At 32.6% G+C, this 16,731-nt stretch overlaps 1 protein-coding gene across 1 annotated transcript in view; it reads left to right on the forward strand.

Annotated features, from left to right (window-relative positions):
* The window catches only part of LOC145277614 (thioredoxin-related transmembrane protein 1-like), a 37,013-nt gene that overhangs the window by 7,662 nt on the left and 12,620 nt on the right, over positions 1-16,731 (forward strand). The window contains exons 2-5 of the mRNA XM_080129147.1: positions 7,041-7,156; positions 10,101-10,146; positions 14,750-14,878; positions 14,989-15,034. Coding sequence (XP_079985273.1) covers positions 7,041-7,156; positions 10,101-10,146; positions 14,750-14,878; positions 14,989-15,034 — 337 coding nt within the window. The remainder of the gene's footprint in view (positions 1-7,040; positions 7,157-10,100; positions 10,147-14,749; positions 14,879-14,988; positions 15,035-16,731) is intronic.

Genomic DNA, 16,731 nt, shown 5'->3' on the forward strand with positions numbered 1-16,731 from the left:
AAAATACAGACAATTACTGTTAATTCAAGTCGCATGTTTAGTGACAAAACGTGTGATTTCCAAACTTAGATTTGATAGATCACATGATTGACAGAGCCTTTCAGATGTGAACATTTCTGTATTGATTCCTTTTTAGTTCAAAATACCATTTTTACACTGCAAATTATTTTGATCTCATACGAACCAATATTTTTATTTTATGATTTATAACTGCATCACAACACAAACCTTAATCGATTCCATTACGACTAAGGAATCTATTGTGACAGGTTCAAATTCTAGTGGATTTATCAGTTTAACTGACTAACACTAACTTACACTAAGCCCATTTGGGAATAGTAATAACCAACAATCCCCCTGTTGCTCTGTGTAAAGTAGCAACTTGTGTTCAATAAATCGTATACAATGATTTGTTTACAATAAATGTTGCTTAAACATTAAATAACTCAAAAGGGTTGACGAACGACAAAACAAAATGATAAAACAAACTTTAAAGATGCTCTTGTAATTGTTTTGCGTAGAGTTCTATCAACCTTGTGTTACTTCTATTATCTGCCAACTTCATGACATTTTTATAAATTGCAGAAAATCACTCTGCCCCCTCCCCCCAAAAAAAAGCTTCCTTATTTTTAATCAATTTTCTTTCTTTAAAGAAATTTTGTACATTTGCATCCCAAACTTTTCCACATTCTTATGAACGAACTGTAATTTTCAGAATATAATTCTCCATTGTGTTTTCTTGCAAAATTATTTTCTTTAAATGTTTCTAAACATGTATTTTTCAAATGAATTCTTTTGTTGCTTATGTTCATAAGTGCCTATATAATTATTTCCTTTTGCAGTAACGATGAAGATGTAATTACAAGTGTGTTATGAAATGCTTAATAATTGGCACATGGATGGGCATCTGCTTTGAAATACCTGAATATAGTGTCTTCTTTTTTTTTTTTTTTTTTATGCAGCAGTTTTAATAATAGATTGCATTCCTATTTTTTTTTTTTTTTTTTTTTTTTTTTTTTTTTTTTTTTTTTTTTTTTTTTAATATTTATCAGGCAAATTCTACTTGTTTCATCATCTAAAATATGACCTCACATTAACATGTCCTTGTCCATTTTTATTAGATCACCATAGTTAAGCAATGTTGAGCCTAGTCAATATCAGATTGGTTACTATTTGGAAATATCCATTATGTGGAAGGGTGGTGACATCATATTCAGTCTAATGTCCCTTTTACATGCTGGCGTGTCTTGGATGGTTTTAAGAAATTGATTTTCAAATCAACCCATCTTGCCAGATCTCAGTTTATTCCTATTTTTCTAGAGTCCGTTTTTATCACTTCATCCATGTTTTCCTTGGTCTTCTCCTGTAAACTGGACCTGCTACTTCAACTGTTATAACCCAAGAATTTTAATCCATTCTTTCAATGTGGCCATATCATTAAAATCCATTCTGCACACATCTCCTTGTACTATCCAGATTTCATCAGAACTAAGTCTCTTTAAGGTCTTGTCTTGAGGTTGTATTCACCCCCCAATCTATTAAGCTGGCTCCTTCCATTGAATTCACCACATCTCTCACGAAAGCTGACCAAGCTCAGCGATCCATCACCAACACTATCAACAGCCAGTCACAATTCCAACAGCGAACGCCATAAATTGTCGGGCCCAGAATCAGTTTGGTATCTTGCTGAACCATTCTGAGCCACGTTTTAAGCTGGCCACTGCATCGCTTCTTCCAGCCCCAAGGAGGAACTGGATCGATTTGATTAAAAATGATTAATTTCACTGATTTTAATAAATTAGAAGTGTGGAACATTCGTTGATCCGCATTTAATCCCAAGCAATGTTGAGTCTCCCTGCTAGTATATGTATATATAAAACAATATATAATAAACAGACTGTTAGCCATTCATGACTTAAGTTTATTTGTATCAAGTCTATTTTAGTTGTTGAAATGAGGGAGTTTTCTCCACAATTTCATGAGTGGAACATTGTAATATAAATGTTTTTGAATATTCTTTCATTATTGAATTTTATTTTCTGGCAATTGAATAAGCAGTTTTTAACAACGGGACGTTTACATGAAATGCTTTAAATTTTTTGCCATTTTGAAACTCATTCAGTTTTACTGTTGATTTTGAGCTTAAACATAGATATAAAAAAAAAAATTTTGTTAATGAAATAACATACCACCGTGAATCATTTGAAAGAAGTTATTGATTTATTGAGACTGAAAAGTTAATAGAAACATTTTATCCAAAAAAAAAAATCTAACACAGAATTTGTAATTGTCACTGAAACAAATGTGTGACTATTAATAGTCGTTTTGAAGTAAATTAATATTCTTGTGTATTGACTGTTGAATTGCTCCATCAATTTTCCTTTGTATTTTGCTTTTACTCAGTAACATTAAATAAACGAACTGGCCTACATTTTTTTAGCTTTCTCTTTTATGATAATCTATCAAGAAATTAATGGTTAAACTTTAGATTTTGGTGGGTTTTTTTTTTTTTAATTTTTATTATTTTAGTTTTCTGAAATTTTCTAATATTATAAACAATAGTGGTATATTTTTCAACATTAATTTCAATTTTTTCATTTTAATATCCTCAAATTCTATCAATCCAACCAGTTTTTGATGTATATAGCGTTATAGTTAAGGAGGGCTAAATTCTACTATAAAAGCAATATATATTTCTTAGTGATAGTATATAAAATACAAAGTGAAAAGCTATACTAATTTTTTGTCTTTGGACGAACTTTGTTTTGAAACCTTTAGCTGTTGCATGGCTATTCACTTTAATTTTGTATATTACTAGCAGTTCAGCCTAGCTTTGCTTAGGCCCTATGTACTGTTCATAACTTTTTATATATATATATATATATATATATATATATATATATATATATATATGACTACTTCATTTAATCACATGAATTAATATATGAAAGTATAAATTTATGTGTAAACTTTAAGTATTTACTTCAACAGTGCTCAATACATAGGTAGTAAGTTATAAAATAAATATGGCAATTAAGCTACAGAATATTCCGCGTTTCATCATATTTTATAACTTATATATAGTATGTTCGACTCCTGTCTATATAAACCTGCATCTAAAATTTCAAGTGTTTAGCCCCAAAATTGGCGGAGGAGTTTGGTAGAGTCTGCAAAGGTCAACTCTTTCAACTTTGACCTCTTGGCAGCCAAATTTTCACTCAAAAACTGATTTAAAAGTTTGCTGCATGTCTGAATAACCTTTATGTAAAATTTCATGTTTAGACAGACCCAATGCTGAATAGTTTGCTAGAGACCACAAAGGTCAAATCTTTTTAACTTTGACCCCTTGGTAGCCAAATTTTTGGCCAAAAACCTATTAAAAAGCTTGCCTTGTGTCTGACTACACTTAATGTAAAATTTTAAGTGTTTAGACCAAAAATTGCCTAGGAGGTCAAATTTTTTTTTTTTTTTTTACCTTTGATCCCAATTTTGACTCAACATTTATTGTTTTGGGTTCAAATCGAGTTAAAGAGTTTATCCATGTCCAAGGAACCTACATCTAAAATTTTAAGTATTTAGACCCAAAATTGGTGGAGGAGTGTGGTAGTTTTTAAAGGTCAAATCGTTGGACTTTGACCCCTTGACAGCCAAATTTTTGTCCGAAAACCAATTAAAAAGATTTCCCAAATCTCAGTACCCCTTATGTCAAATCTCGTGTCTGTAGACTGAAAATTGACAGTAGTTTCATAGGAAAATGTACATGCACAGACACACACACAGACAATTTCACTTGTATAGCTATATAGATTACAAAAAATGTTTAATATATAAAGAGAAGTCAGTTGATCTACATAAGAATTACACCTCACAAATCGATATTTGATTCTGCCTAAACTTTTTCTATTCTGAACATTGTTGCATTTTGTTAGAACAAAAAAATTTCATTTCATTTCATTTCTGCTCTGAATATTTTTTGTGGGAAAACCATCTTTCTTTTAAGTGGAAAATAGATCTAGTTTTGTTTCCAGTAGTAATTTTTGCTAATACCTTTTTTTTTTTTTTTTTTTTTTTTTTTTTTTCATTACAAAATAATTGTTAATAACACTAACTTTTTAATCCATTTTGGGTTATTCCACTGATTATGACTTTAAAAGACATCCAGTAGTGAGGCTCTATTTGAGGACTGTGGGGAATGCAGAGTTGCCCTTTAGTTACCATTACTCCCAGGTTCACTTTGGCCCAGAATTCTAATACTTGTTAGAGCATCCTGTGCTATCAGATCAGACTGTCTGAAGATACTGGCTTCCTGACCAAAAATGCATCAAACATTACTGGTGACTGGAGATCGCTTGTGACTTAAATGTTTCCTTGACACTTCCTCTTTTGGAGAAATCCAGTTCAACCCGCCTATGGTGAATGCCATAAAACAATTTGGATTATTCTGACTATTGTTCTCCTTGTGTTATGCTAACAATGTTTCAGATGATGTAACTTCTAACCTTCTTTGGGTGCATCTTTTGAACTCTGGAAATCTTTGTATCGTTTCAAGCTAAACCATTTATTTAATCCATAATAGATTGTTCTTGTTTTGTCAGCCATGATTGGGTAGGAGTTTTGAGACATTTATTTTTAGTTAATATCACCTATAATGAGGATTGAACCTTCAACTTCGATAGACTCTTAGAACTGACTCTAACTTTATCTGTTGCGCCACACATCCAAACAGATGCGTGCACACACACACACACAGTGATGCTGATAGTTTTTTTGGTTCCCTGATTTGTCAGAGAGGGACCTTTTGTTACATGAAAAGGAATAATAACGCACTACGTAACACTGTTTTCAGTGGCATCTGTGCATCCGTTAATCTGGACGATTACCAGATAACCATCCATTAGTTTTTCCTGCAATTTTGCTAAAAATTGTATTTCATTAAATAGATGTGCACAGTAAAAAAAAAAAAAAAATTTTTTGTGCAAAAATTCCCGTTGCGTTCCCAGGGGCTCAAGAAGTAAAAAATGATCAAAAATGGACAAAAATGGCACGTTTTGTCCCATAACTTTTGATCCATCCATTAGATTTTTCTGAAACTTGGCCAAAATGTGGAGCCCATTATTCTTAAAAGAAATTCAGTATGGGTGACCCTGGCAAAATTCTCGTTCGCATCCCTGGGGACTTTTAATGCTAAAAACGTCCCTTTTTGTAGCTCTTTTTTCATATTTCTCAACAAAAATTTGATAGTCTGACTATATAGTGGTTGGTCAACTCAAATATACATGTATTAAGGCCTTAAACTGCACGTTATCCATTTACACTGGGATTCGGCATCCCCATGGGGCTTAAGAGGTCAAAAATGCCTCGAATTAACCAAAAATGACACTTTTTGCCCTATAGTGTTTGATCCATCTATTAGATTTTCCTGAAACTTGGCCGAAATGTGGAGGTAATTGTTCTTGATATAAATTCAGTATGTGTGACCCTGGTAAAATTCTGGTTCGCATCCCTCTGGGATTTTTAGGGCTAAAAAAAAAACATGCCTTCTTGGAGCTCTTTTTTCATATTACTCAAAAACTTGATATGTATGTCTATATAGTGGTTTTCCATGGTGCTGAATTTAAATATACGTGTCTTAAGGCGTAAAACTGCACCGTTTGTCCATTTTCACTATGATTCAGCATTCCCAGGAGCTTAAAAGGGGTCACAAATGCCCCAAAATTGCAAAAAATTACACTTTTTACCCAATAACTTTTGTCCCATCCATTAGATTTTTCTGAAACTTGGCAAAAATGTTAAGGCAAGGCTGGCCCTTCACACTTCTCACATTCATCATTTCTTCACTTTTTTTTTTTTTTTTTTTTTTTTTTTTTTTTTTTTTGTGGCATCTCACAATGCAGCACCAGGGGGAGACCACGTGTGCACAGCTTGTTATTTATTTTTATTTATTTTTTAATTTAGTGAGCCATAAGACATATAAATTTGATTTTTAAGAGTTCTGAGAAATTTATACAATTTCCAGAATAAGACCAGAAAAAAAAACTAAACTTTTAAAAATCTTGTAAATAAGAAAATAGTGTTTATACAATTTTTCTCAAATCTGAAATTGGTTAATATTTATTTTATTTTTCTGTTATTGGCACGACCAACATGTTTATTTTTAAAAAATTATAATCTTGCCTCGACAAATGGTGGTGCGGAAACATTTCTTTAGTTATTAGCAAGGTGAATAACTCTTATTTTAAGTTGAAGAATATAGAAAGAGTTGTCTTCCTTATAACTAAAATTTGATTTCTTTTTCTTTATAAGTTTTCAGTTTATGCAGAAAATTAACAAATAAAAATATAAAATGACTTAATTTTATTCCGAATAATAATTTATAATTTTCTGTGATAAGAACATTATCTTTTTGAAAAGATGGTATTAGTATTTAACTCTAAACATATATTTACAACAGGAAACAGTGTCACTGCCTTTTTGTAATTTGATTAGAAAATCAAATTAACATTTTCTTGTTTATCCTTTAAGACATATTGCCACTGGAGCATAAAGGGGCTACTGTCATAGGGGCCATATAAATAGGAGTTCAATCTGTTAAGAGTTGGGCAGCAAAATATTTGTTCACATTAGTTAAAATTTTTGCATGTTGGTGTGGTCAGGAGAGCAGGGAGGGGAATTTTGGAGACCAGCAGTTTGGGGAAATACTCTATTAGAGTAGAAAATCTGATATCTAGGGACTTCTACATTGAAGAGGTGGGATTTTGCTGCTTGTCAGGAATGTTTATAGGTTGAAATGAGGGAAATCTACAAGTGAAGTAAGTTCATTGGAGTACATTTTGTTAAGTACACGAGGATGCAATAGAAATTGCAGTGTGGGATGTATTCGGTTAGGAACTTTTTTGCATCTTGTCCAAGAACAAATACCACTCGGAGACATGTTACGAAAACTGGGCCTCATTATGAAAGTTGACTGTTAATAGCAGAAACACATTTCACCACCTTTTTATATTACGTCATTGAAATTGTATTTTTGTTTCTGTTTTTAGTATGGCACCATGGTGTCCAGCCTGCCAGGGCTTCAAAGAAACTTGGGAAAGTTATGCTACATGGGCAGAAGACCTTGATATCAATGTGGCTGTTGTGGATGTGACTGATAATCCAGGTAAAGATCATTCGTGATGTAATGATATTGTTCAACAATTCTTGAATCTTTCTTTCAAGGATATGAATTTTCTTACATTAGATTTTTTTATGAGCATAGATCTTTTAAAGTAATTTTGAGAATATACTTGGGAGTGCCAAAATGAGAAATTCCAAATATTTCTTTTATCTGAAAAACTCTTCAAAAAGAACACTGGAAAAATTTTATCCTACATCAAAGAAACGACTCTTCCAAAAAATACAACCCCCCCCCCCCAGCACCTTATGTTCTGCAAAAACAAAAACAACCCACCTTTTCCCACTTTTCCTTCCTATTTTCTCTTTCTCTTTCTATCTCCCTAACTTTCTGACTGGTTTTCTAACTTAAAATGTACCAAGCATTAATACTTTTCCCCCTCCGATTGCAAAACCCAATCATGTTCTTCAGGGCAGAGAACAAAAATGACAAAATCCACCATAAAACAACCAAACCAAAAGCTACAAAGTAACGATTGAAGATACAAAGAGCTTGAAGAATAAAAATTTAATAAATATAAAATAATTGGATACAACATCGAATACTGTTGCCAAAATAACTGGATTTGGCACTAAATAATTCAAAAAGGGTTGATATGCCGTAAACCAACCAACCAAATATTTTTTTTTTTTTTTTTTTTTTATAAATTTGTGGTGTTCTTCAATCATCAAATGACTTGTCATATTTTGGGAGGATAAATTGAGTTTTTTGTTTTGTTTTGTTTTTTTATCAGAAAAAACATGTTATTTAATTTATTGGTTTTGAAAGTGATCTATTAATAACCTTAAGTGGTTAGCACCATTTTAACCCCAAAAAATAAATGTATAATCTTGTCCCTTTTTAGTTACCATATTGTGTGTGTGTGTGTGTGTGTGTGTGTGTGTGTGTGTGTGTGTGTGTGTGTGTGTGTGTGAGAGTGAGTGTGAGTGTGTATGTGTGATAGCTTTGCATGCATCCCGTATACTACCATTCGCCTAGGCAATGAATACAATTATTTATTTATCTTTTTTTTTTTTTTTTTTTTTTTTAATACATTTATTATCATATATCAATTTCCATGTTATTACTGTTATGTAATTTGAACATAGTTTGAGCTTGATTTGGATAAATTTCTTACCCCTGGAGCAGATTAATTCTGTTTCTTTTAATTCAAATAGGAATAATTGTTTTCAAATATGATTTTTCTTTTTAGATATTACAGCAGTCATAGAACAAATTAAATTCGTATCTCAAAGGATTATTGTATAAAGATATTAAAGTTGCCTGTTTTTACACTTTCCTCTAACACAACTATGTCAGTAATGTCATATTACATGCAGATGAATATTTGTCATATTACATGCAAATGAATACTGGGATCTCACTGATTCTCTCTTTCCGATGATGCAGAGAAACGATTGCGTTATCGTTTAATTTGTTGTATGCGTCTTGACAGTTTATTCTGACTCTCTACTCCGGAGACTGAAGGTATTCAGACTGGAGTCAGCTTTGTGTTGCAGCATACTGAATGAAGCTCTGGTTGAATAAATAAATGTGCACTGAAGATAGGTGAGGAAAAAGCAGCGATGAAGGCTTAAAATGTCTCAAAGATGACCTCAAGCTACGGCACATCAAAACGTAAACGATAGAATTTCATGGAGAAAATCACTTTGTACCATCATGGCAAACATGCAACCCACATCTGATGTGATAAAAACCTGCTAAATGATGAGAAAGAAGAAAGGATTGTTGAGACGAGCAACAAACGGTGTTGATTCCACCAACAAATACTGTAGATATGAGAGTCAAGGATGCATTTTGATTCACCATTCTGAGCCACGTTTTGAATTGCCTGTTACGCTACTTCTTTCAGTCTTGAAGTGAAACTGGATCAAGAACTTTTTTGATGAATTTATTATATTGATACAAAGTTTGGTATATTGATACAAAGTGACCAAACTAGCGAAAGTTGCTTTACAAGAATTTGCTGAAGAGTTAATTGGGGATCACGTGCTGACTTCTGCATTTATGATGAACAGAGATCGGATATAAAATATCCATTAGTACAACAGCTGTAAAATGAATTATATTTGTATGAAATTGTTATTCAAATGTGACATATCTACTGAACATTTATCAATATCTTTTAATTTTGTCCCATTTTCACATATTTTGAAAACAATTTGTTTTTCAGGACAACATCGTACATGTGAAAATCTACTTATATATAAAAGTGTGTGTGTGTGTGTGTGTGTGTGAAAGACAAAGACAGTTCTTTATGGATTCTGAAATGGCTCTGCCGATTTTTATGGAATTTCACACAAATATACTTTGTGTTTGGGAGTGTTCTTAGATAGGCTTTGTATCAGAATTCCTCTAATAAGTATCAATAATCGAAAAATCCAATTAAAGAAGGAACAGTCTGATTTTGAACCAAGTTAACATCTTTTATAAAGCCTAACATCGCAAGTGTATTTGAGAAGTTTTATCATAGTACAAGCAGAAAGGTCCAACGTATAAAATCAACATTAGGTTCTTTGATAAGACAGAAAATAATGCTTCTGTTTAGGATATAATTGAACCATGATACTTGACTTTTGAATTTGAAACCTTAATTCAAGCCATATTATAAAAATGCAATTAGAGTAAACAATCGATTTGATTGAAAAATGAACACTTTCATTGATTCCAATGACAATAAAAGTATGGTGTGGCAATTCGTTGATCCTCATTCAATCCTGAGCAATGTCGGATCCCTATGCTAGAATATATATATATATATATATATATATATATATATGCATGCTAGATTTTATTTTCACACTTTTTTATAGAATTGTTCCCAGCATTCTGAAAGCTAGCCATTATTTAAACGTCTCTTATTTTCTCTATTTTACCTTTTTTTTTTAATTTTATTTTATTTCTTTTTCTTTTTTTTTTTTCCGCCTAGGTTTGAGTGGCCGTTTTCTTGTCACCTCTTTGCCTACAATATTCCAGTAAGTATGCTCTTTCTGAAATGTACTTTTTCGTATTAGTCTATATAGATTATGCTAGACTATCTCAAAAAAGGTCTTCTCGTGACGACGAGCAGTTCTACGCATGCGCCAGATGACGTCATGACCTGATTTACTTTAAATAGTTGAAAAACTGAACAAATTTCATGTACGTCATGTTAGGTCAGTCAATTAGCGCGTTGGTTCATTATCTAAAGGTTTTGGGTTCGAATTGTGGTGTGAGTTTTCGATTTTTTTTTAAATTTAAATATTGAACCAGTGTTATTTAAGCCATTTTCACATAACGTTCATTTTTCTGGGTTTTTTTTTTTGGTTTTTTTTACTTCGCTTATCCACCCCTGACCACACACCCAAAAACACCTGGGTACCCACTGATTTTTTTTTTTTTTTTTTTTTTTTTTTTTTTTTTAATATCGAAACAGGCTTATTTAAGCCATTTTTCACATATTCGTTTTTCTGTTTTCAACATTCGTTTGCCTTACTTTAGTTTTTTTGTGGTTTTTTTTCCCGCTTAAGTTTTAACGTTGTCTTGTTTTTTACTTCGCTTATAACAAACAAACCTGGTCATTGACGTTGTCATAACGCTCGACGACTTCCGGGCGCGCACCCGTCAATTTGGTTCTTACTTAAATAAATTCAAACATCTTTCACTAACTCATTCTGGCTGGCAGATTTTATTTTCAAACTTCGCCTCAGGGCTTCCGGTTCGATCCTTTCCCCCCCCCCCAGTTCTGTTTTATTTAACACCTACAAACACCCAGGCAACGCCAGGTACCCCCGCTAGTGGTATATAATTCTAATCTTACCATCTTTTGCTAAAGCTGACATCTTGCTACTACTGTGTGTATTTCTAGTGTCACCCACTCTAGAATATGGCATCTAAGCTTCATACTCCTGATTTGTTTAGAATCTTACGACACTGTTGTCTATGGACTCTACACAGTCCTATGAACAATAATTAAAGGCCAACAAGCTGTACTTGCTGGAACATAGGAAGCTGTTATCACCTCATCCTCACCTTTTTAACATATGTGCCCTCTTTGTCTTCTTCACACTAACTCCATAAAAATTGCTTTGTGTAAATTCAGAAGCTGTACTAGAGTTATTTTCAGTTTGGTATGTTTCTTCATGGAACAGGCTGCCAAAAGTCGTGGCCAACTTGTTGAACTTGTAGAAGTCCAAAGGCTTGGTCAGGGCAGTGGTGGATGCATCATGGCCACTGATTTTTGGATGGTGACTCCTCATATGATTTTTGGATGATGTTTTTTTTTTTTTGTTTTGTTATTTTTTACGATGACGAATTGAGCAGTATCAAATGAGATTGTAGTATGAAACCTCATCAATTGAGTTTAAATATTCCTTTAGAGTTTTCACTCCAGTACCAATCAGTGATCTCCACAGAACCCAGCAAAACATGTGCATAGGTACTTGGATCTCATTAAAAGAAAAGCAATATTTGATTTGACTTTTTTCTTTTTGTTTGTTTTTTTCCCGTAACATTTGACATGCTGCCATAGAGGAACAACCATACAGATGTACAAATGTACAGAGGCAAATAGCTTTGGAGCACATCCTTAACGGCACAAGCACCAAGCTGAATTGTGAAATTTGTTCTTATATGTATAACTTGCAGCGCTACCAGGCATTGTTTATATCTTTATTTCTCTTCGCACGTTCTTTCTTTCTCACCCAGCCCATTCCTCTCTTTGAACACACACTATTCTAGTTTGCATAATGTAAATAACTAAAAAAAAAAATACCAGCCATTTTTGTTGGTGGCTGGAAAACGACTACATAATAATATTAAAGTGTGTGTGTGTGTGTGTGTGTGCGCGTGCGCGCGCGCCTTTATGGCAGTAAATGATATAGATGGCCATTTTGCCCCCAAAATAATTTTTTCTTTTTTTTTTTTTTTTTTTTTTTATAAGAAAAAAAAATACTAACATTGGATTTTTCAAGTTTTATCTGGATATAGATATTTTCCCTTTATATATTAAACAAGTACTAGTAATATGAATTTTCTTCTGTAGGTATCATAGAGAAAGTTTAAAATTTTATTTTTAAATAAACATTTCTGGATGTATATATTTTTTTCTTAAACAATATTACAGGCTAGTGCAGACTATGTACTGGTGTGAATTTACTGTTTGAATTTTAAAAAGATTTTCTGCTGATAAAATTCTTGATACTCCTTGAATTCTTTTTTTTATTTTTTCTTTGTATTATGGCCATTTAACATTTTGGCTTGTTCAAAGGTAAAATGATTTTATATGTAATATGAATTCACTATTGGAGATAATAAATGCAAACTGTAACGGTATGTATGGGCTCGTGTGAGGGAATCTGCAGCTGCCAAAAGATAGCTAGCTAGCAAAAATATTAGCAGCAGCTGTTGAAGCACATATTCAAATTAGCAAGTGTTCACAAACTTGTTGCAAGAAAAAAAATACATCACATGGTTGAGGAGAGGAGCAAGTTGCGTGGCAGGCAAGATGGACGTGTGAAAGTTGAGGGTGAGAAAGCGCTAGCATGAGGTGGCAGCAACATACTTTTAAAAAACTCATCTGTATACACAAAAGAATTTTGAAATATAATGAAATGCATTGTATTGGGGGAAGAACGAATAAATGCATTTCATTTGCACTTATAAAACATGCGGAGTCGGATTTTTATTATTTAGGTTTGTTTGTTCTTGTGATGGTACTCGCATTACAAGACTGACAATCATTTTAAGATTGTGCTTTGAATTTATTCTTTACTTATTTGACCTTTGTTGACTTGGTATTTCAGACGAGAAAAGGGAAAGAAAGCATAGATAACATTCTTAGATTACTTAAAAAACTACTTTTCTATTTAATCTTATCACTAAGACTATTCCAGTAATCTGCCTTTTCAGATTTAAGTCTAATATAATCCACATAAGCTATCTAGGAGTTCTTAGCAAATCATATGAAGGAGTATAAAATTTCAGCTAAAAATCTGTTGATTTGAGACCATTACAAGAATAGAGCAAATTAGATTAGAATTTCTGAGTCTATGGTGCCCCCTGTCTTGACTTTCACGAAAAACACTCGTCTACCTGAAACCACTATCAAGAATTTTCCCCACTCTTTATCTGTGCCTAAACCTAAAGGTAGATTCCACGAACAAAGCTCCTTCCTTAGAACTACACACCTGTGGAACTTTCATTTTCCTGCTTTCCAACTGAATGCAATCGTGTCATCTTCAAGTCCAACGTGAACAAATTCTTGATGGGCCGTTCCTCTTAAGTAATCCAATGTGCCAAATTTCCACTGCTAACAATGACTGACAGGTTCCCCTTGACCACTGTACACTCATTAACCCTTATCCTCAAGTGGCCTCCAAACTTTGATAAGTGCTGATTCCTTTGTAAAAAATAAAAAAATAAAAAAAATAAAAATAAAAAAAATAAAAACATAACTCAACTTTCAAACCCAACTAATAAAACAACTTTTAGGCAAAATCCAATTTTATTCATTAACATAGTCTCCTGGGGAGGGGCTACACTGATCCCAGCACTTTTCTAAAAATTTAATTTGTGTAGAAGTATTTATCTTTAGCTTCAAAATATGCTCTAGGTTCTGTCACCTCTTCTTTATTGAAGTTAAATCTCTATCCATGGAGCATTCTTTTGAGGTCTACAAACAGCCAATAGTCGGTGAAGGCCAGATCTGCAAAATAGTAAGTACAGAAACAATTTGAAGTGCCGTTCATGCTGCGATAAACTCGACATGATGCATTGTCTTAATGAAAGAGCACTTTTTCTTTCTCTTTTTTTTTTTTTCATTTTTCTTAAACTTTTTCTTCTAGGGGATGGGACATCCAACCAGATGTCTGACATTTACCCCTATTTTAGTGAGTCCAACCAAGAGATCTTTTCAGGATTCTAGCCGTCCCTTTCAGTGCAATCGTTTGTATTTCACTTGCACTTGGTTCACCGGGTATGCTTGCTATGTACTTTTTAAAGTTCTTTTTCATAAGCCCAGTTGCTCCTATGATGACTGGTATAATTGAAACGTCTTTTAAAATTGTACATAAAAAAAAAGTTTTAAGGCTTTCAAAATTCATGCTAGAATTATCTACAAGGTATAACAGATAAAGTACTTAGGTAAAATTTAGTTCTAATTGATAATCTTTTGTAGGTGGAAAGTTCAATTTTCAGTGCAATTGCAAATTACTTACTAGATTTCTATCTGGTCATGGCTGACTGAGCAACACCATGCTCACTTTGTGGATTAAATAAAGGTTCCATTTGAAATTCCTTACAAATTCCAGATTATAACAAGAGACACCCGAAGAAGGTTAGAAGTTACATCCGTCAAAACATTGAAGATAATTCTCAAAATGAGAACAGTAGTACGAATAATACAAAACAGACTGTATGGCTGGAATTTAATTGCATCAGATGTGGTTGGAAAGGAAAAAAGTGAATTTTATTACCAATTCCATGTGAATTGGGAGGGGGAGGAGATATTTGATAAATTCTTTTGTATATCATGTACATTTATTTGTGAATTAATTTGTATTGTATTCTATATTTCTTGTATTTATTTTAAAATTTTAGTGTGAAAGATGGTATTTTCCGTCAGTACCAAGGTCCTCGCATTACAGGAGACTTAATAAGTTTTATTGAAGACAAACGATGGGATAAAGTGATACCTGTTAGCTGGTGGTTTTCACCGGATTCTTTGATGTAAGTTATGACTTTCAATAAAAAAAATAAAAAATTTAATGGACTGAGTGATAATTCTAAAATATCAGCAAAAAATCCTCATTTGTTTAATATTTGTTTTCTTATTGCAGGATGTCATCCCTCAGCCTCTTCTTCAAAGCTGCCATGTTTATTCGAGTGAGTACAATAAAAATGTTACTATTATCCTTGACCTCATGCTTTTGGGGGAGGGGATATTATTTGTTTTGGGACTGAAACAAAAAATATTCATGAAAAATTATTTTTCATTAATATTTTTTGTTTCAGTTGAAGTACTCTCCAGTCATTTTACACTGATGTTTATTTTTTTAATAACTGAATACACAACTTCAGATAATCATACAGGGTGTTCCAAAAGTTTTGGGTACATTTCAAGTCCTCATATCTGCTTAACAATGAAAGGTAATAAGATGAAAGTGGTGCAGTTTTAAAGCTAATTGTCTTTTGTAAGGCTATTATATTATTTCTTTTCAGATCCAGTAATGCTGTTCACTTAAAGAAAAGGCATTTTGTATATACTTGTTCACAGATCTTGGACTCTGTGATTTTTTTTTTTTTTTTTTTTTTTTTTTTGGGGGGGGGGGGGTCTGAAAGGACTAGTCTGTGCTTTTTATTCCAAGAGATATAGGGAAGCTGAAGGCCCAAATAATAGGCGTTGCAACCATTGACAATACAATGCTAGGATGTGTTTGGCAAGAATTGGACTATCGGCTTGGTGTGTCATGTGACCAATTGTGCTTACATTAAACATCTTTGAACATTCCACAAGATTACAAGCTTTCTGAATATACCAGATGTGTTTTTATATCATTAATATTTCTCAAGATATTCAATGTCAAAAAGTGTCCAAGACTTTTGGAAGACCCTGTACTTAAACTGATGTTTATTTTATTTATTTTTTAAGATAATCGATCTTCATGAATGTTCATTAATTGAAAACTTTTCCAAAATCATCAATTAATTGTATTTAAGTATAAAGAAAACCTTTTTTTTTTTTTATTTCTTTTTTAACATTTGTTGTTTTACGATGTCTTGTGAATCTTGTCTACATTACCATAGTCTGGCCTTGTTGAAAGAACCATGAATTGACTGACTGCAACCCTATGCAGAGACATAACGCATCTCCCTTCCACCTGTATATCATGGATGTTGACCCATGATGCTTTAGAATGGGATCTTGTTGGTTAAACAGTATGTTGTTTGGTGACTTGCAGCAATTCACTTTTGCCATAACTTCATAGATGTCTAATCCAACCAATCAGTTTGTCATATCGTGCCCTTACTATTCAGTTTGCTTCTTCTTAAAATAAAAATCCTATCTTTTTTGTTTTTCCTCTCCAACAGATTCCAGAAGGTAGTGGCTTGGGGTCAATCATGTTGAGAAAAAAAAAAACACTGCCAAGGAATGTTTTCTACGAGTAATGTTCCCATTCATTGTAAACTTTTCTTCTAAGAGTATTGTTTTCTAGGAGTAATGTCTCCACCATCTCTATAGTATTTACTTCTAGGAGTAATGTTTTTAAAGAGTAGGAAATAATTATCCTAACTATGATTCCATTTGACAGTTTTATTCGACATTGAATAACCATAAAAGTTTGATATGCTGTAAAACCAACCTAAACCTGTACAATCTTTTGTATCAAAAATGTTCTGTTCATCGTATGTATATGTATTATTATAAAAATATGCATAGCTATAAAGTTTTTTTTTTTTTTTTTTTTTTTTTTTCTCTGACATTATTAAAAGCCTACTTTTTCTATTAAAAAATTATTAGACAAAGTAAGGAATAAGGACTGTGACAGACTTTATTGTGAAGAAAAAAAAAGACTTCTTTC

The sequence above is a fragment of the Euprymna scolopes genome, chromosome 1 (assembly GCF_053919585.1).
Source record: "Euprymna scolopes isolate OS-2025 chromosome 1, ASM5391958v1, whole genome shotgun sequence".
Lineage (NCBI taxonomy): Eukaryota > Metazoa > Mollusca > Cephalopoda > Sepiida > Sepiolidae > Euprymna > Euprymna scolopes.